The sequence below is a fragment of the Salvelinus sp. IW2-2015 genome, linkage group LG15, assembly GCF_002910315.2.
Source record: "Salvelinus sp. IW2-2015 linkage group LG15, ASM291031v2, whole genome shotgun sequence".
Classification (NCBI taxonomy): domain Eukaryota; kingdom Metazoa; phylum Chordata; class Actinopteri; order Salmoniformes; family Salmonidae; genus Salvelinus; species Salvelinus sp. IW2-2015.
In genome coordinates this window covers 24996230-25016838 of record NC_036855.1, presented here as the reverse complement: position 1 = coordinate 25016838, position 20609 = coordinate 24996230, and the positions used below count along the sequence as shown (strand labels likewise).

Genomic DNA, 20609 nt, shown 5'->3' with positions numbered 1-20609 from the left:
GGCCAAACTGCGCAATCGAGGGAGAAGGGCCTTGGTCAGGGAGGTGACCAAGAGCCCAATGGTCATTCTGACAGAGCTCTAGAGTTCCTCTGGAGATGGGAGAATCTTCCAGAAGGAAAACCATCTCTACAGCACTCTACCAATCAGAGCTTTATGATAGTGGCCAGAAGTAAAAGGCACATGAAAGCCCGCTTGGAGTTTGCCAAAAGGCACCTAAAGACTTTCAGGCCATGAGAAACAAGATTCTTTGGTCTGATGAAACCAAGATTGAACTCTTTGGCCTGAATGCCAAGCACACAGCCAAGACGATGCAGGAGTGGCTTCGGGACAAGTCTCTGGAATGTCCTTGAGTGGCCAGCCAGAGCTGGACTTGAACCCGATTGAACATCTCTGGAGAGACCTGCAAATAGATGTGCAGCGATGCTCCTCATCCAACCTGACAGGGCTTGAGAGGATCTGAAGAGAAGAATGAGAGAAACTCCCCAAATACAGGTGCGCCAAGCTTGTAACGTCATACCCAGAAAGACTCAAGGCTGTAATCGCTGCCTAAGGTGCTTCAACAAAGTATTGAGCAAACGGTCTGAAATACTTATGTAAATGTGATATTTCAGTTTTGTATTTTTCTTTACATTTGCATAAATGTATAACCTGTTTTTGCTTTGTCATGATGGGGGGAAACGATGTAATCAATTTTAGAATAAGGCTGTAACGTAACAAGATGTGGAAAAAGTCAAGGGGTCTGAATACTTTCCGATTGCGCTTTATACCTACTTACATTTTGGAAGCTAATAGATTGCATTTAGTTCAAATCTGAGATATTGTAATCAGAAGATACTATTAACATGTCCATTTATTTGGTAACAGAATAATAGCAATAGAATAACTGCAGAATAAATAATGCTGTAATTTGAAAATTGTATGCCCAAGGTAGAGCTAGAATAGATTATGTACCATATGCTGTGATTCTCACCAACTAATTGTCTAATCACACTATTCAAACCCCACAAGCAATAAACATCTTATGAAGCTATCTTAGTCTATATGTCACATATTGCAAACAAATAATCTAAACTAAAAACTCCACACATTTTGGATTTTCTGTGGTCATTGACAATCGCTAATCAATATCCAAAAACGGCAAAAAAAATTCTGCGGACCTGCACATCTTCCTCATTTGTGGCACCAATGTGAGGGTTTATGCCAGGGGAAACGGTGTTACAGTAGTCTAGTGTGTGGTGCGGGAATAATGACCAGCAAACCTGGGAGCTTTGCATTCACATTGTCCTAAAAAAAAAGGACTGCGGAATTCAAGCCAAACCGAACTCAGACTGTTCTTCGTACAGTTCGCTTCAGGGGCTCTTTTGAGGGGTCTGAGTTCACACTGCCAAAAAATTAAGCGAACTGCTCTGAGTTCACAAAAATTCCTGAAAGGGCCTTAAGGCCCTGGGATAGCTTATCCCGTGTTCACACAAGCATTTGTTAACCTTGGGCTAAGCTTTAGCCCTGGACTAAGGATTCACATTTGTATCCCAAAGCCCTGGACTAACAGACGAATGCAACACTCCACCAGAGGTGGAAAGTAACAAACTATTCTCATACTGTAATTGAGTGGCTTTTCCAAGTACTTGTATTTCAAAGTCAGTGTTTTTAAAGCTGCAATATGTTACTTTGTCTTTAAAAAAAGTTTTTAAAAGTTCTAAAGCTCTTAAGTTGCTAGTGATCATCCAATGTGATTTCAACAGTAACAATATTGTGCCTCCAGCCTACCTGAAAACTGCTGCATTCAATTTCCCTGTTGGGTTGGATTTTCCCGCCAGATTTACAACTGCGTATAATGAATTATGAGTTTCCGGAGGCAGTGCCAGATCAGACTGAGATATGAATGGAACTTTGATGCCCATATGGCAGATACGGGTAGCACACAACTTGTCCCAGCAGTTCGGGACCCCATCTAACATAAAGAAACTAGAGGTCGACCGATTTCTGATTTTTAAACGCCGATACGATTTATTGGAGGACACAAAAAAAGCCAGAGTACCGATCAATCGGACGTTTTTTTTTATTTTATTATATTTAAAAAACATTTTTTTAAATAACATTTATTATATTTAAAAAATATATTTTTTAAATATATATTGTAATAATGACAATTACAACAATACTGAATGAACACTTATATTAACTTAATATAATAACATCAATAAATCAATTAGCCTCAAATAAATAATGAAACATGTTCAATTTGGTTTAAGTAATGCAAAAACAAAGTGTTGGAGAAGAAAGTAAAAGTGGCAATATGTGCCATGTAAAAAATCTAAAGTTAATTATGCTCCGTCTCTTTTTAATCCGGAAACTATCATTTCGAAAACAAAACGTTTATTCTTTCAGTGAAATACGGAACCGTTCTGTATTTTATCTAATGGGTGGCATCCATAAGTCTAAATAGTGCTGTTATATTGCGCAACCTTCAATGTTACGTCATAATTATGTAAAATTCTGGCAAATTAGTTTGCGACGAGCCAGGTGGCCCAAACTGTTGCATACACTCTGACTCTGTGTGCAATGAACGCAAGAGAAGTGACACAATTTCCCTAGGTAATGTTGCCTGCTAACATGAATTTCTTTGAACTAAATATGCAGGTTTAAAAAARATATTATTCTGTGTATTGRTTTTAAGAAAGGCATTGATGTTTATGGTTAGGTACACATTGGTGSAATGACAGTGCCTTTGTCGCGAATGCACTTGTTAAATCACCCATTTGGCGAAGTAGGCTGTGATTCAATGATAGATTAACAGGCACCACATCGATTATATGCAACGCAGGACAAGCTAGATAAACTAGTAATATCATCAACCATGTGTAGGTAACTAGTGATTATGTTAAGATTAGATTTTTTTATAAGATAAGTTTAATGCTAGCTAGCACCTTACCTTGGCTCCTTGCTGCACTCGCATAACAGGTAGTCAGTCTGCCAAGCAGACTCCTCGTGGAGTGCAATGTAATCGGCCATAATCGGTGTCCAAAAATGCAGATTGTTATGAAAACTTGAAATCGGCCCTAATTAATCGGCCATTCCGATTTAACCCGTCGACCTCTAAAAGAAACAGGGAACTTAAGAGCCAACAAGCGAAAAGGGGAAAATGATTGCGCCCGGGCCAAGACAAGTCGAGAGTGAACCTCCTATTTGCGTTCAAAGTGGAGAGAGCGAAGGGATTCAAAACTGACCTGCTGAAAAGGTAAGACATACGTTAGCTAATGTAGCTATCTTGCTAGCTAGATATAAAGTGATGTGTTGCATTTTAGGTGAAAATATATTAGTGAGTGTTATAGTGTTATAGGATTACTTGTTTGGAATGTTGTTTTCAGGCCATGCTAGCGCAGCTAGCTTGTTGGCTAGCGCAGCTAGCTTGTTAGCTAGCGCAGCTAGCTTGTTAGCTAGCTGACTGCAACATTGGTTTGTTTAATTTTCATTTAGAATATTGCTTTGCTATTTAGTTGTAGCTAGCTATACAGTTGAAGTCGGGAGTTTACATACACCTTAGCCAAATACATTTAAACTCAGTTGTTCACAATTCCTGACAATTAATCCTAATAAAAATTCCCTGTCTTAGGATCACCACTTTATTTTAAGAAAGTGAACTGTCAGAATAATAGAAAGTGATTTATTTCAGCTTTTATTTCTTTCATCACATTCCCAGTGGGTCAGAAGTTTACATGCACTCAATTAGTATTTGTTAGCATTGCCTTTAAATTGTTTAACTTGGGTCAAATGTTTTGGGTAGCCTTCCACAAGCTTCCCACAATAAGTTGGGTGAATTTTGGCCAATTCCTCCTGACAGAGCTGGTGTAACTGAGTCAGGTTTGTAGGCCTCCTTGATCGCACACGCTTTTTCAGTTCTGCCCACACATTTTCTATAGTATTGAGGTTAGGGCTTTGTGATGGCCACTCCAATACCTTGACTTTGTTGTCCTTAAGCCATTTTCCACAACTTTGGAAGTATGCTTGGGTCATTGTCCATTGGAGAACCATTTGCGACCAAGCTTTAACTTCCTGACTGATGTCTTGAGATGTTGCTTCAATATACCACATATTTTCTTTCCTCATGTTGCCATCTATTTTGAAGTGCACCAGTCCCTCCTGCAGCAAAGCACCCCAACAACATGCTGACACCCTGTGCTTCACGGTTTGGATGATGTATCGGTTATTGGTCCCCTTTTTCTCCAAAACATAACGATGGTCATTATGGCCAAACGGTTCCATTTAGTTTCATCAGACCAGAGGACATTTCTCCAAAAAGTACGATCTTGTCCTCATGTGCAGTTGCAAACCGTAGTCTGGCTTTTCATGCGGTTTTAGAGCAGTGGCTTCTTCCTTGCTAGCGGCTTTTCAGGTTATGTCGATATAGGACTCGTTTTACTGTGATAGATACTTTTGTACCTGTTTCCTCCAGCATCTTCACAGGTCCTTTGCTCTTTTGGATTGATTTGCACTTTTGCATCAAAAGTACGTTCATCTCTAAGGAGACAAGAACGCGTCTCCTTCCTGAGCGGTATGACGGCTGTGTGGTCACATGGTGTTAATACTTGCGTACTATTGTTTGTACAGATGAACGTGGTACCTTCAGGCGTTTGGAAATTGTTCCCAAGGATGAACCAGACTTGTTGAGGTCTACAATTATTTTTCTGAGGTCTTGGCTGATTTTCTTTTGATTTTCCCATGATGTCAAGCAAAGAGGCACGGAGTTTGAAGGTAGGCTTGAAATACATCCACAGGTACACCTCCAATTGACTCAAATGRTGTCAATTAGTCTATCAGAAGCTTCTAAAGCCATGACATCCTTTTCTGGAATTTTCCAAGCGGTTTAAAGGCACAGTCAACTTAGTTTGTAAACTTCTGACCCACTGGAATTGTGATACAGTGAAATAATCTGTCTGTAAACAATTGTTGGGAAAATGACTTGTCATGCACAAAGTAGATGTCCTAACCGATTGCCAAAACTATAGTTGTTAACAAGAAATTTGTGGAGTGGTTGAAAAAAMGAGTTTTAATGATTCCAACCTAAGTGTATGTAAACTTCCGACTTCAACTGTATGTATCCTTGACCTTGTGTTATATTTCTAATGTCTGTGATCTTAACTGTGCATCTGATTGGCTAGCCAGCTWATTCACTTCACAATAGTGGCACGGAATAGCCATGATCATCATTTGACGACAAAGCTCTAGCTAGAAAATATATTTCAACAAAAATATTGCCGCTTTTTCAGTTATAACAGGGAGMAATCGACATCAACACCTACCAAGTGTAGTGTGTTTCCAGCCCCACCATTGTCAAGTATTGAATCAGATCGGGAAGCAGGCTTCAGCAAAGTATTTTTGGCCATGTCTGTTCCAACTTTATTTTTCCCCTAGCTGGCCAAGAACAATAATATTTCTACTAAARATGAAGTAGACATCTGCAAATGCTAGGCATCTATGTGGCTAAGATGTTTAGGGAAATTAACTACCAAGGATATTCTTTGAGTAATGATGGCATACTATCCCAATAGATTAGCTTAGTGCACAGAGATATGACCATGTTATTCCTCATTTGAGCTGTCTGGCTGAGATGTAGACAGTCCTAGCCCGAAAGCTACACATGTATAGGACTGTGACATTTATATTAAATGACTGGAAACATAAATTATGTCTGCCTARTAGCCTCCTCCAATTATCATTAATCCTAAACTGGATGTATTTACCCTGGAAATATAAGATTGATGGTCATCAAAGGCAATTCTGTCCCAGTTGTCAAATGGTAAAATTGGATTTGAGATTGGGATTGATGGAGCATGTTATTTTTTTTATGGGTATCTCCAGTTCTTGAGGGCTTGATTGGTGACACACCTTTGCCCCAGCTGACACACCTGACTTCAATAATCAACTAATCATGGTCTTCAGTTTAAAATGCAATTAGTTTAATCAGGTGTGATAGCATATTTTTGTTTTTTTTATAAAGGGCTGGGGGAAAGTGTGGCACCAATTAGCCCCTGGGGACTGGAGTTGCCGATCCCTGATCTAGGTCTACATCTGAGCTGGAGTCATTCTAGAACCACTTACTCATGTACATGGTTTACTTTCCTTCCTCTGGTAGAACTTGTAACCATYGTCCAGCCTCATGGAATGCGGAGGGCAACAATATGTAAGTGTCAACAACAGTTCTGCACTTGTAGTAATGAAATTCTATAGACAGAATAATATTTGGTGAGCATTTTATCTTTCAGCTACAGGAGACTCTACAATAACAAGTCTCGAAGGTGAAGTGTCTAAGCATTGACAACTTCAGAGGTCTACTAAACCTAMATCCCAGAACTTCAGAGAGCAGTGTTAAGAAGTCTGGGCTCTCAATTGGTGCTACCAAGAAGAATGACCCTGAGATCAAATCAACCAAGACTCCATGATGTGCCTCCACCAACAACGGCTGAGCTGCTACAACTTCAAGTAGATATCACCACGCAACACAGGATGCAGTTAGCACACCTTTTGAATGGGGAAGGAGCTTTCACTCATGCCAGACTTAGTGGTTCCTGGGAATGTGTGAAAATATTTCTGAGTACTCTGTRGGTTGTTGAAAGAGGGTGGCCTACAACCAAACATGAATCATATGTAAATATGGGAAGTTTGTGTGGGCAACAAACTTGTGTATGAAACAATATTTGTGTGTTCTTTATCTAGCATATAGGCATCATTATTGTAATTTTGAAGTGGTTTTAGAATTATTTACTAAACTGGTTTCCTTTATCTATGCTCTGGATGGTTTTCACTTCAAATTAGCAGACTTACGGTAGGGCACCGATCTAGAAAAATGGACTTCCCTGRTGTAAATACAGTACAAAACAAGTCAGTCAGATTACACAGATCATGTCAAATAAATGTTTATTAGGGAGATAAACAACGTAGTCTCCAAAATAACAAAAACGCAGTGTAAGGAAAACAATTTTAAAATATATATTTGAAATGATGCAAAACATACAAACCTCAACGATATCACCCTGCTCACACCCACATCTCCAGCGCCTGCATCACCCTCCGCCACATGACCTCAAACTGCACCATTTTGTTTCTCTCCGATGGAARACATTCAGATAAAGTACTGAACTGCTATCACCCAGACCTAGGGGAAAAAATCATTACTATAAGAATATTTTGAMGATAAATACACAACGCAGAGACAGAGGACGAGAAGTCAATAGAGTAATAACGATCAATGGAAATAGTTGGTTTTCAGTTCAACATCTGTTAGGAATGTCAGTCCTGAACTTATGTTGTGGCACGTTCGCATTGGTCCAACCTGAAATAGGATAGAGTTTTATTGCAAGGAATTCTAACTAGTCAGCCACAGGCTAGGGCTKGGTTATAAACTGCATCCTGTCTCTTTGTTCACTGGAGAGAACCACAGGAGAGGATCACTGAGGGAGCATCTCTAAGAACCAGGAGAATGAACATCTACCATCTACCTCCCAAGTTTTGTCCCATTTGAATAAACCTATTTTCCTCCCCCTGATTTGCTTTGGTGTCTGTGTTAAAGAATAAAATCAACTGCTTAACATTACTTAAAGATAGGAAAAATATTAAATTTGGTGCTAATTGGGATCCAAGTGACGAATAAAGTACAGTGTAGTCATGGAAAGTGTTCAAATCGGGTTAAAGTTCTCTACTGCAATGGATTTCCATCATTGATTCTTGAGAGGTTGTTTTTGAGATCAGTGTAGATCTGCATTCAACATCTCCAGTGGGGGTTGGAGATGGCATAGCCTAATACTAACCGAAGCATGTCTGTTTTGCGAAATATTCGTATAATATGTATGTGGACACCCCTTCAAATTTGTGAATTCTGCTGTTTTCAGCCACAACCGTTGATGACAGGTGTATAAAATCGACCACACAGCGATGCGATCTCCATAAACAAACATTGGCAGTAGAATGTCCCGTACTGAAAATCTCCAGTGACTTGCAATGTGGCACCATCATAGGATGCCACCTTTCCAACAAGTCAGTTCGTCAAATTTCTGCCCTGCTAGAGCAGCCCCAGTCAACTGTAAGTGCTGTTATTGTGAAGTGGAAACGTCTAGGAGCAACAACGGCACAGCCACAAAGTGGTGGGCCACACAAGCTCACAGAACCGGACCGCAGAGTGCTGAAGCGTGTAAAAACTGTATTTCCTCGGTTGCAACACTCACTACCGAGTTCCAAACTGCTTCTGGAAGAAATGTCAGCACAAGTTGGAGTGGTGTAAAGCTCACCTCCACTGGACTCAAGAGCAGTGGAAACGCGTACTCTGGACGCTTCACCATCTGGCAGTCCGAAGGACGAATCTGGGTTTGGAGAACGATACCTGCCCGAATGCGTAGTGCCAACTGTAAAGGAAGAATGGTCTGGGGCTGTTTTTCATGRTTCGKGCTTGGCCCCTTAGTTCCAGTGAAGAAAATCTTAACGCTACAGCATACAATGACATTCTAGACAATTCTGTGCTTCCAACTTTGTGGCAACAATTTTCCCTTGCCTGTTTCAGCAAGACGATGACCCCGTTGTGAGGCGTGGTGTGGGCGAGCGGTTTGCTGATGTCACCGTTGTGAACAGAGTGCCCCATGGTGGGGTTACGGTATGGGCAGGCATAAGCTATGGACAACGAACAGAATTGCTGGTCACAGAATTGTGAGGAGATCCTGAGGCCCATTTCTTTWTTTTYYTTYTTTTTTAAGGTATCTGTGACCAACAGATTCATATCTGTATTCCCAGTCATGTGAAATCCATAGATTAGGAGCTAATTCATTTATTTCAATTGACTGATTTCCTCATGAACTCTAACCTAATGTGCAGCACAGCATCGCTCAACTCAGACAGCGGTGTGTAGCCTACTGTAACTGCTGGCAAAGTAATTCAAAGCCTGTACTTTATCACTCAGGATATAACTTTCCAGTGCTACTATTTTTGCCATGTAGGCCTAATTTTGTTATTAAAACAAAATCAGTCAACCCCATAGTAGAATAGTTTTTACCTATTTACCTAGTCAGTGTATTTTATGTGAGATAAATATTCCTCGAGAGACATTCAAGTTGCGAGAGCCATGAGAGGGGAAACATGTACGATTCTGATTAGCAGTCAATACACAACACTTCCCTGAAAGCAGTTTTGGCAAATGTAGTTTGAAAAAAAAGTTGGGGATCCCAGTTTTACGTTGCTACCACGTTTATTTATCTACTCCTTCAATTGCCGGTGTGGCATCGTTTTACAAATGCAGTTTTACAACCTGAGTTTTAAGAATGGTTTCGGCACAACAGAGCTTATAAAGGGGAAATGTCCTCTTAAAAGAGCAATGAAATACTTTGTAATAGAAAAAAAACAAAAGTCGAATTGAGTGAAATTATTTTTATTCATTATAGAAAATAATTAATAATATCAATCAGGATGTTGTGTCCAGTGGGGTAAATGCAGATGGATGCAGGTCACTGAACTAAATGACTATCGCCCRTGGCACGCACTTCTGTCATCATGAAGTGCTTTGAGAGGCTAGTCAAGGATCATATCACCTCCACCTTACCCAACACCCTAGACCCATTCTAATTGGCATACCGCCCCAAGAGATCCACGGATGATGTAATCGCACTGCACACTGCCCTATCCCATCTGGACAAGAGGAATACCTATGTAAGAATGCTGTTCATTAACTACAGCTCAGCATTCAACAACATAGTCCCTTCCAAGCTCAGGACCCTGGGATTGAACACCTCTCTCTGCAACTGGTTTTTGGACATCCTGATGGGCCGCCCCCAGGTGGTCAGGGTAGGCAACAACACATCTGCCACACTGACCATCAACACGGAGGCCCCTCAGGGGTGTGTGCTTTGTGCCCTTCTGTACTCCCTGTTCACCCACGACTGCGTAGCCGCGCACGACTCCAACACCAAGTTTGCTGACGACACAACGGTGGTAGGACTGATTGACAATAAATCAGAATATAGGGAGGAAGTCCAAGACCTTATCAGACAGACAGAGGAGCTGATCGTGGACTACAGGAACTGGAGGGCGAGCACACCCCCGTCCACATTGATTGGGCTGTAGTGGAGCAGGTCGAGAGCTTCAAGGACATCTGTGTTCACATCACTAAGGAATTAACATTGTCCACACACCCACACAGTTGTGAACAGGGCACGACAGCGTCTTTCCCCCTTCAGGAGGCAGAAAAGATTTGTCATGGGCCCTCATCCTCAAAAAGTTATACAGCTGCACATGAGAGCATCTTGACTGGCTGCATCACCGCTTGGTATGGCAACTGCAAGGCATCCGACCGCAAGGCGCTACATAGGGTGGTGAGTTCGGCCTAGTACATCACTGGGGCCGAGCTCCCTGCCAACCATGACCTCTATCAACCAGGTGGCGTAAGAGGAAGGCCCAACAAATTGTGAAGACTCCAGCCACCCAAACCATAAACTATTTTCTCTGCTTCCGCACAGCAAGCGATTCCAGTGCACCAAGTGTGGAACCAACAGGACCCTGATCAGCTTCTACCCCCCCCCCCCACCCCACACGCCTGCTAAACAAGACTGCTAAATAGCTAATCAAATGGCTCCCCAGACTACCTGCATTGACCCTTTTTTGCACTGACTCTATGCACACAAGCTGGATTCTACTCACACATACACTGACACCCCTACACACACACTCACTTTTTTACACTAACTCTCCCGCACTGGCTCTATGCACACATGACTCTACCCACACACTCACATATACTGACACCCCAATATATACACACACATTCACACTCACCACATGCTGCTGCTACTGTCTTATCTATCCTTTTGCCTAGTCACTTTACCTCTATATGTACATAGCTACCTCAATTACCTCGTATCCCTGCATATCGGCTCGGTATTGGTACTCTCTGTATAGACAGCTCCTTCAGAAAATATTCACACCCCTTGACTTTTTCTGTTGTATTACAGCCTGAATTTTAAATGGATTAAATTGAGATTTTTTTGTCACTGGCCTACACACAATATCCCWTAATGTCAAAGTGGAATAATATTTTTTGAAATATTTACATATTACTACATAATGAAAAAGCTGAATAGTCTTGTCAGTAAGTATTCAACCCMTTTGTTATGGCAAGCCTAAATCACTACAAAGATACAGCCGTCCTTCCTAACTCAGTTGCCAGAGAGTAAGGAAACTGCTCAGGGATTTCACTATGATGCAAATGGTGACTTTAAAACAGTTACAGAGTTTAATGGCTATGATAGGAGAACTGAGGATGGATCAACAACATTGAAGTTGCTCCACAATACAAACCTAATTGACAGAGTGAAAAGAAGGAAGCCTGTACAGAATACAAATATACCAAAACACGGATCCTGTTTGCAACAAGGCACTAAAGTAATACTGCTGAAAATGTGGCAAAGCAATTCAATTTTTGTCCTGAATACACAGTGTTATGTTTGGAGCAAATCCAATACAACACATTACTGAGTACACATCACTCTCCATATTTTCAATCGTAGTGGTGGCTGCATCATGTTTGGGTATGCGTGTAATTGTTAAGGACTGGGGAGTTTTTTAGAATAAGAAGGAAACGGAATAGAGTGAAAAACTGGTTCAGTCTGCTTTTCACCAAACACTGTGAGATTAATTCACCTTTCAGCAGGACAATAACTTAAAACACAAGGCCAAATCTACACTGGAGTCGCTTACCAAGAAGGCAGGGAATGTTCCTGAGTCGCCAAATTACAGTTTTGACTTAAACCTGACTTGAAAATCTATGGCAAGACTTGAAAATGGTTGTTTAAGAGTGATCAACAACCAATTTGACAGAGCTTGAAGAATTTTGAAAAGAATAATGGGCAAATATTGTACATTCCAGGTATGCAAAGCTCTTAGACTTACCCATAAAGACTCTCAGCTGAAATCGCTGTCAAATGTGATTCCGTGGTGTAAATACTTATGTAAATGTGATATTTCTGCATTTCAATTTTCAATAAATTTGCAGCAATTTCTAAAAACATGTTTTCACTTTGACATTATGGGGTATTGTGTGTAGATGGGTAAGAACATGTAAACATACACCTGTTGTACACCTGTTTACGAAGCATGTGACAGAACATTTGATTTGAATTTAAGAAAATGTTTTGTTTTTCTGTCTTGAATAAAAGTAATAATGGAAAAGATTAATGGCTGGGTCTTGACTTGTTTATTAAATTGTATTATGTAGTCTCTGTTTGTGTAGCCAGAAGGCTGACATTTCATTTATTTTATGCAGTGACTAAATATATTTTTTTAAACAAAACCTTGAGATGATAATTAAATGTATTGCTAGAATAGGYCTACCATTGATTTTCAGGCTAATGAATGATAACGAATGCAATAAGTCAATCTTAGCTGTTATATATCAAATATAGCATACCTTAGAATGTCACATGATTCACGGCGGGTTTGGATTCGTGGGCAAAATATAAGCGCAACATGCAACACTTTCAAATATTTTACTGAGTTACAGTTCATCATATAAGGAAATCAGTCAATTTAAATAAATTMATTAGGCCCTAATCTATTGATTTCACATGACTGGAMAGGGGTGCAGCCATCAGTCGGCCTTGGAGGGCACCCTCCCCAGACGATTCCGCAGGTGAAGAAGGGATGTGAAGGTCCTGRGCTGGCGTGGWTACACGTGGTCTGCGGTTGTGAGGCCGGTTGGACATACCGCCAAATTCTCTAAAATTCTCTAAAACAACGTTGGAGCCAGCTTATGGTAGAGAAATTAACATTCAATTCTCTGGCAAACAGCTCTGGTGGACATTCCTGCAGTCAGCATGCCAATTGCACGTTCCCTCAACTTGAGACAGCTATGGCGTTGTGTGACAAAACTGCACATTTTAGAGTGGCCTTTTATTGTCCCCAGCACAAGGTGCACCTGTGTAATGATAATGCTGTTTAATTGGCTTCTTCATATGCCACACCTGTCAGGTGGATGGATTATCTTGGCAAAGGGGAAATGCTTACTTACAGGGTTGTAAACACATTTGTGCACAACATTTTTGAGAAATAAGCGKTTTGTGCGTATGGAAAATTTCTAGTATTTTGTATTTCAACTCATGAAACATGTGACCAACATTTTCCATGTTGTGTTTATATTTTTGTTCAGTGTAGTTAGTTTGAAGTTCACAACTAAATATTTGCCAGCAAGATATCTTATACCTATTAAGTTAACTGTCTAAAATTTGCTAAATGCCATGCAGTTGTGCATTTGGTTTGCTAATTTAGTAGCTAGTTAGCTATCAAACAAGCTTTGCTTGGTGACCGCAGAGAATCCCCTCCTGGATCAAGAGCCTTGTTGTCTAATATTTATTTTGTGCGTGCAGCAAACTGTGAGTCAGATTGTTTTGTTACTTGTATAACTTTATGAGCTGGGATGTCTGTCCTACAAATACTTTAGTCCAGAGACTGTATAAAATGTTTGCACTCGTTAGCATTCTCTATGGGATTTTACATTTACTTGTTAGCATTGCTAACCTTTGGATATCAGAGGATCAGTGGGGTTTTTAGAWTAGTGGCCCTTGTGTTCAGTGCCGGTATTACTGCATATCCTGGTATGGCACAAGGTCGGTATGACAATCTGGGTACCGCCCAAGCCTAGATTATATGCTTTTTAAATAGCACTTCTGATTTGAACAGGAATACCAGGATGTCCGGGAATTTCATGCACCTTTTCTATTTAAGGAAAATTGTTAGCTAGCTAAGGGCTACCATACGGCTCTTGAGAATCCAAGGGGCCATACCCAGTAGTATTGTCAGAAGGACAAAGGACTACCAATGCAAGCCAAAGTAATGTTCTGTGAATGTTCTGTGAATATTTTACCAGGCATAGAAACTCACGGTAGCTACAACATTATTACAAGTTATTGTACCTAACATTGCTACCTTTCTGGCAAATATGAGTACTTTTTTTTCAATGTGAAAACAAATAATTTTACCCAGTGTATAATGTTTTTACCTGTTCTCAATACATTGTTAAATGGAATAGATGTATCTTTTCATTCTTGTCCGTAGCATTTATTGCATCCACTTTCAGTCTCAAATTCCATGCACCCTAGACTGTTCAGAGAAGATGATACTACATAATTCACAGCCGACTACTCATGAGAGCGGTGTTCTTTTTCTTCTTTGGTATTATGGCGGTCCGCAAACAAATGCTATAGTTGCATGCCGCCACCTACTGTATTGGCTGTGTATCGGCTTACTATTCTGTAGTATGAATGCATTACACTTTGTGAAAAAATTGCCCTACCAATATAACCTTACACCTATTGAAACCTCATCACTATCCACTACTTTAGCACTATCTGATCCTACAGAGAGCGGGCGGTTCTAGGAAATTGCATTCAAATCTAGAAAAAATACTGCATTCTTGCCAGAGGGGTCTCTAAAAACACTTATACACACATACAGTAGTTAAGCAGTGCAACTTTTAAGTTGGTTTTGAATGAAGTATTGTACTTCGCTACTTTTGTTTAAGCATCTGTTACATAGTGCATTTTGTAGGCTAGATTTTGTAGTTTTTGTAGGCTACAGTAGAGGGGTGACACGGAAAGGTTGTGGCAGCCCCTCGGAGTCAGAAAGAAAATTGCTCATCGTTGTTCAGAGATTCTAATTTCCTGCAAGTTTCTAAAGACGCAACGGCATGCATGGGAATGCTTGCACATGAAATATAACTTTGTAATCAGTTAGCGATGCTAATGAAAATCGTTTTGGTAAATGGAAAGGCTTTCCCCAAAACCTTCTCAATTCAATGTTAACTACAAAGTAGGCYTACTCTGTAGMAAACTCTGCAATCATGTGCAGTGCAGAAACATCTCTAACCAAACACATTCCTCTCTTTCTAGATTTGCAATTAAAGGGGAATTACAATCAATCAACAACAACATTAAATTATCCCACATTTCTTCGGGTGTGATTCATGCATTAACATCGACTCAGAACATCCAATTTTGTTGCATTCTATAAATAATTGTAATTTTGATAGTGAAAAGCAAAACGAAAATGAAAAAGAATCATAAACCAGGAAAAATATAACCAAGAAAATGGAATTTGGGAAAATACTAAACCRAATTAATCAAATGGGGGTGTGTGAGTGGAAGATGGAGAAAAGTTAATGACTGAGGGAAAGCGTGAATGGGAGAGTGAATGTCATTGCATGGAAAAGATGTGTAACAACGTTCAGGTAACTTTAGAGAAATTAGCTAATTATCAAGGTCAATGTTTTTATTTTAAAAGTAACTTAATTACTTTTAAATTACCTACACCCATGCCTGCGACTTTCAGGCCTCCCCTACCCAAGCCTGATAATACAGCTACTTCCTCAGTTTAATAGTATCAATAAGCTGCTTGTCTCGCTGTCCCCGCTCCCTGCACTCTGTGGGTGTGTTTCGGCTGCTCAATGATGAGATGTGAGAGAGAGCTGTTGGCTGACGTTAGCCAACTACTCTTCATCACTCTAAGCTCTGACAAAATGTGTGGAACATTATTATTTTCTGTCAACTCGRACAATGTTTTTGCTAGGGCTGGCACAATTACCGTATAACCGTGAAACCAACGGTTATGAAGACCGCCATGAAAATAAAATAACCGCCATAACCAAAAACATTTTTTTTAAATTGATGATTGGACGGCTGGGCATTCATGCAGTTGAGTCCGTTTCTGCGGTAATATGGACTCTTAACAACGTTGTTAAACTTTTTTGCTTCTTGCTGAAACAATCAAGGTGTTGTAGCAAACGTTCTACATTCCATGGTAATGTAGAATGTCCATTCAAATGAGGTTAGATTCAGCAAAATTAATCCACGAGCAGCACTGTAGATATTGAGATGAGCGAGATGTAAGACTTTGCTCTCGCAGTCACACACAGTGTCTGTGCAGCTTCACGCTGTTGCAGCGTGGTAGCCAGGGYGCCAAAACAGCTGAGAAGTTGAGGTTTGCGCTTCAAAGCTCTGTTGTTCAAGAAATTGACCCACTATGCTCTTTACTTTCTGCWTCTGCGTCATATCGCTGAGTCTACCTTTTTAAAGGTACATTTCTAAAATGTTCAACTTCATATTCATAATCTCCAGCGGGGTTTAGACATAACTATGACTTTGTGGCTGTGTTAACTAGTGACGACCCATATTGATGTGTACTCCTGCTTTTACTTCCTGCTTTGCTCCCTGCTTTGCTCCCTGCTTTGCTCCCTGCTTTGCTCCCTGCTTTGCTATGGGTATACTCGCAATGGCCGCCAGTCCACCCATTATGCCATCATTGACTTGAATGAGGATGCACGTTCCATTCATTCTATTTCTAGGGCAGCACATGCGGTCAGGAACTGAGGAGAGGAGAAAATGTGCTCCATAAAAAAAATTATTTGACAGTGAATATTCTACGTGTTGTTCTTGACCCCGTAAAACACTGGATATTTTGGCACCGTGTTTCTGGGGCTAACCCCTGAAAAGTCGGTGCTAACCCTGCTGCGGAGCAGGGCCAGCTAGCCCTGGGCTAAGGTTGGTGCTAGTCCACTTTAGAATGTGCAAGTGTGAACACTCGCTTAGCCCCGGGCTAAAATCCCTTAGCCCAGGGCTAGTGTGGGCTTGATGAAAAACACAGTGTAAATTACAACAGATGAAGCGTATTGATATATATGTATTACTTGAAACAAATGGATTGTTTGGAACGCAGTGACTGTGTGTTGTGTACTAAGACTTCATTGCATCTTTGACAGGGTACCTTCTAAGAGAAATCAAGAGGGCAGACATCCCACTTCCAGAGGGAGAAGTGAACCCGGTTGCACCCCTGCCCAAGCATGTCCTAGTTATAATGGTTAGCGCACCCTACCTGTCTCATTCTCTAGAACGTTATAAATCCTTTTATCATAAGAATGAAGTATTGTCTTCATCCCAAATAGCACCATATGTTCCCTATATAGTGCACTACTTTTGACCAGGGCCCTGGTCAAAAGTAGTGCACTATATAGGGAACATATGGTGCCATTTGGGACAAGTCCCATATTGCCATTGCTATTGACTCTCTGTATGTATGGCTGTCTCCAGGAGCAGTTGCAGAGGTTGGAGGTGGAGCTGAGCGAGGTGACCAGGAATAAGGAGAAGCTACAGAAGAACCTCCTGGAGCTGACAGAGTATACACACATGCTGCGTATCACACGCAACTTTGTGCACCGCAGCGCAGAGGTAGGTCCAACAGCTTCCCCACAAAGCAGGATCCCACCACTGTACAACGCTCTGCCCCTCAGTTTGACTTCAGAGCACTTGCATTGGCTTTGATTTGCTTTATGAGGAGACTGAGCAGATTTTAGTGTCACGTGATTTGGCTTAGAGCATAACATTGTTGCTTTCTTTTCTCCGTTTTTTTCTTCATAGAGGTTGTTTTGGGGGGTACATCTGGGCCTAGCCAAAATCTTGCTGCTTGTCTTTTATTCATTCATGCATGGGCAAATTCTTGCCCTTTTTCTAACAATGTGTTATGGGGGTGTATGTGTTTTGTGTGTGTCCTCACACTGGGGTTATGTTTCACAGCGTGAGCCCCCGCAGGTCCAGTATGAGGAGTTCCCCTTCCTAGAAAAGGATTCCATGATGGACTACAGCAGCATGCAGCGACTAGGGGCCAAACTAGGGTAAAGGGCTATCAGCAGTCATATATATTTGTAMACACTTGGGTATTTGTGCCTGTTTACTGTAATGCCCTGTTTATCTCACCCTCACTCCTGCAGGTTTATATCAGGGCTGATTCAGAGAAGGAAAATAGAGGCCTTTGAGCGCATGCTGTGGAGAGTGTGTAAGGGCTACACCATCCTTAGCTACTCTGAGATTGACGAGTACTTGGAGGACCCTGACACGGTGSGTCAATGTTGTTCTGCCTGAGAGAGATTCTTAGCCCTTTTCTAAATGGTTGAGTGTGAGATAAAATAATAAGGTACTGCTTACCTCATAGCTAAATTTAACAGCATCCCTGTTGGGCCTGTGAGAGGTAGAACATCTCACCTCAGCCTTACCGTGTCTATATTCTAAACCGCTTCCTGTTCTCTGGTTATTGCAGGGTGAGCCAACTAAGAGTGTGGTTTTCCTCATCTCCTACTGGGGCGAGCAGATCGGACAGAAAGTCAAGAAGATCTGTGACTGGTAATTAAAACACCTCTCCAACTGACCTGTTACACTTTCAGCCTGAGGTGATTCCCTGTCAAACCATTAGGCCTGTTATGTTGCCCCCAACAAGCTCTGAAGACTGTGGCTTTAACCTATGTGATAACATCATGGAGCTTATAATTTTGCCCCTCAGCTACCACTGTCACGTGTATCCATACCCCAACAGCAATGAGGAGAGGAATGATGTTGTGGAGGGACTCAGGACTCGCATCCAGGACCTGCACACTGTAAGCTCTCTAAAATCCTTGTGAGCAACAACATAGTGGGTGATGGTTTTTTAGTTTGTTTTGTCTTTAAGTAATGAAAATAACTTTTTGACTATCAAATTTGTACAGTTAAAAATACAGATGTTTTCTTTTTATTATTACACCCATGTATTCTTTAACCAGAAAAGGTTAACTCCAGAGATCTCTCCCTAAYGTCACTGGCTAGTTAAAATATAAGCTATCAACAGATTAWGGTGTTCTTCCTGCTGAATTTAGCTGTTGAAATACAGTGCCTTCAGAAAGTATTTTAGTCCTCTTTTTTTAGTCCTCTTTTTAGTCCTTCCTGTATTTCTGATGTCCATTCGGTTTGATTTCTATTTGTAACTGTGCTATTTCACAACATTTCTTAACCTACAGTTGGAGTCATTAAAACTCGTTTTTCAACCACTCCACAAATTTCTTGTTAACAAACTATAGTTTTGGAAAGTCGGTTAGGACATCTRCATTGTRCATGATGCAAGTAATTTTTCCAACAATTGTTTACAGACAGATTATTTCACTTATAATTCACTGTATCACAATTCCAGTGGGTCAGAAGTTTACATACACTAAGTTGACTGTGCCTTTAAACAGCTTGGGAAATTCCAGAAAATGATGTCAGGGCTTTAGAAGCTTCTGATAGTCTAATTGACATCATTTGAGTCAATTGGAGGTGTACCTGTGGATGTATTTCAAGGCCTACCTTCAAACTCAGTGCCTCTTTGCGTGACATGGGAAAATGAAAACAAATCATCCAAGACCTCAGAAAAACAAGTGTAGACCTCAACAAGTCTGGTTCATCCTTTGGAGCAATTTCCAAACGCTTAAGGTACCACGTTCATCTGTACAAACAATAGTACGCAAGTAAAAACACCATGGGACCACGCACCGTCATACCGCTCAGGAAGGAGACGCGTTCTGTCTCCTAGAGATAACGTACTTTGATGCGAAAGTGCAAATCAATCCCAGAACAACAGCAAAGGACCTTGTGAAGATGCTGGAGGAAACAGGTGCAAAAGTATCTATATCCACAGTAAAACGAGTCCTATATCGACATAACCTGAAAGGCCGCTCAGCAAGGAAGAAGCCACTGCTCTAAAACCGCCATAAAAAATGCCAGACTACGGTTTGCAACTGCACATGGGGACAAAGATCATACTTTTTGGAGAAATGTCCTCTGGTCTGATGAAACAAAAATAGAACTCTTTGGCCATAATGACCATCCTTTTGTTTGAGGAAAAAGGGGGAGGCTTGCAAGCCGAAGAACACTATCCCAACCATGAAGCACGGGTGGGCAGCGTCATGTTGTGGGGGTGCTTTGCTGCAGGAGGGACTCGTGCACTTCAAAATAGGATGGCATCATGAGGAATGAAAATTATGTGGATATATTGAAGCAACATCTCAAGACATCAGTCAGGAAGTTAAAGCTTGGTCGCAAATGGGTCTTCCAAATGAACAATGACCCCAAGCATACYTCCATAGTTGTGGCAAAATGGCCTAAGGACAACAAAGTCAAAGTATTGGAGTGGCCATCACAAAGCCCYGACCTCAATCCYATAGWAAAKTTGTGGGCAGAACTGAAAAAGCGGGTGCGAGCAAGGAGGMCTACAAACCTGACTCAATTACACCAGCTCTATCAGGAGGAATGGGCCAAAATTCACCCAACTTATTGTGGGAAGCTTGTGGAAGGCTACCCGAAACGTTTAACCCAAGTTAAACAATTTATAGGCAATGCTACCAAATACTAATTGAGTGTATGTTAACTTCTGACCCATTGGGAATGTGATGAAAGAAATAAAAGCTGAAAGAAATAATTCTCTCTACTAATCATTCTCTCTCTTCTGACATTTCACATTCTTAAAATAAATTGGTGATCCTAACTGACCTAAGACAGGGAATTTTTACTAKGATTAAATGTCAGGAWTTGTGAAAAACTGAGTTTAAATGTATTTGGCTAAGGTGTATGTAAACTTCCGACCTTAACKGTATACCCCTTGACTTCTTCCACATTTTTTTACAGCCTGAATTCAAAATGGATTAGATAGATTTGTTTACCCTCACCCATCTATACACACTACCCAATAATGACAAAGTAAAAACATGTTTTTAGAATTGTTGCACATTTATTGAAAATGAAATACAGAAA

The 20609-nt window shown here is 40.8% G+C and overlaps 1 protein-coding gene and 1 long non-coding RNA gene across 4 annotated transcripts in view; both read left to right on the top strand.

The window, feature by feature from the left end:
- LOC111974253 (V-type proton ATPase 116 kDa subunit a 2-like) overlaps positions 1 to 20609 on the top strand; it is a 32206-nt gene that overhangs the window by 4246 nt on the left and 7351 nt on the right. For 2 of the 3 annotated variants that reach the window (XM_024001922.2, XM_070447046.1), the window contains 6 exons: positions 16781 to 16878; positions 17109 to 17246; positions 17592 to 17689; positions 17786 to 17912; positions 18112 to 18194; positions 18352 to 18445. In XM_024001922.2, the coding sequence (XP_023857690.1) occupies positions 16781 to 16878; positions 17109 to 17246; positions 17592 to 17689; positions 17786 to 17912; positions 18112 to 18194; positions 18352 to 18445 (638 nt within the window). Of the gene's footprint in view, positions 1 to 16273; positions 16563 to 16780; positions 16879 to 17108; positions 17247 to 17591; positions 17690 to 17785; positions 17913 to 18111; positions 18195 to 18351; positions 18446 to 20609 lie in introns of those variants that run through there. The other variant, XM_070447045.1, reaches the window with a different exon arrangement.
- On the top strand, positions 5332 to 6935 carry LOC111974254 (uncharacterized). Its single transcript, XR_002878684.2, has 2 exons — positions 5332 to 6181; positions 6264 to 6935. It is a non-coding gene; the product is annotated as an uncharacterized lncRNA (long non-coding RNA).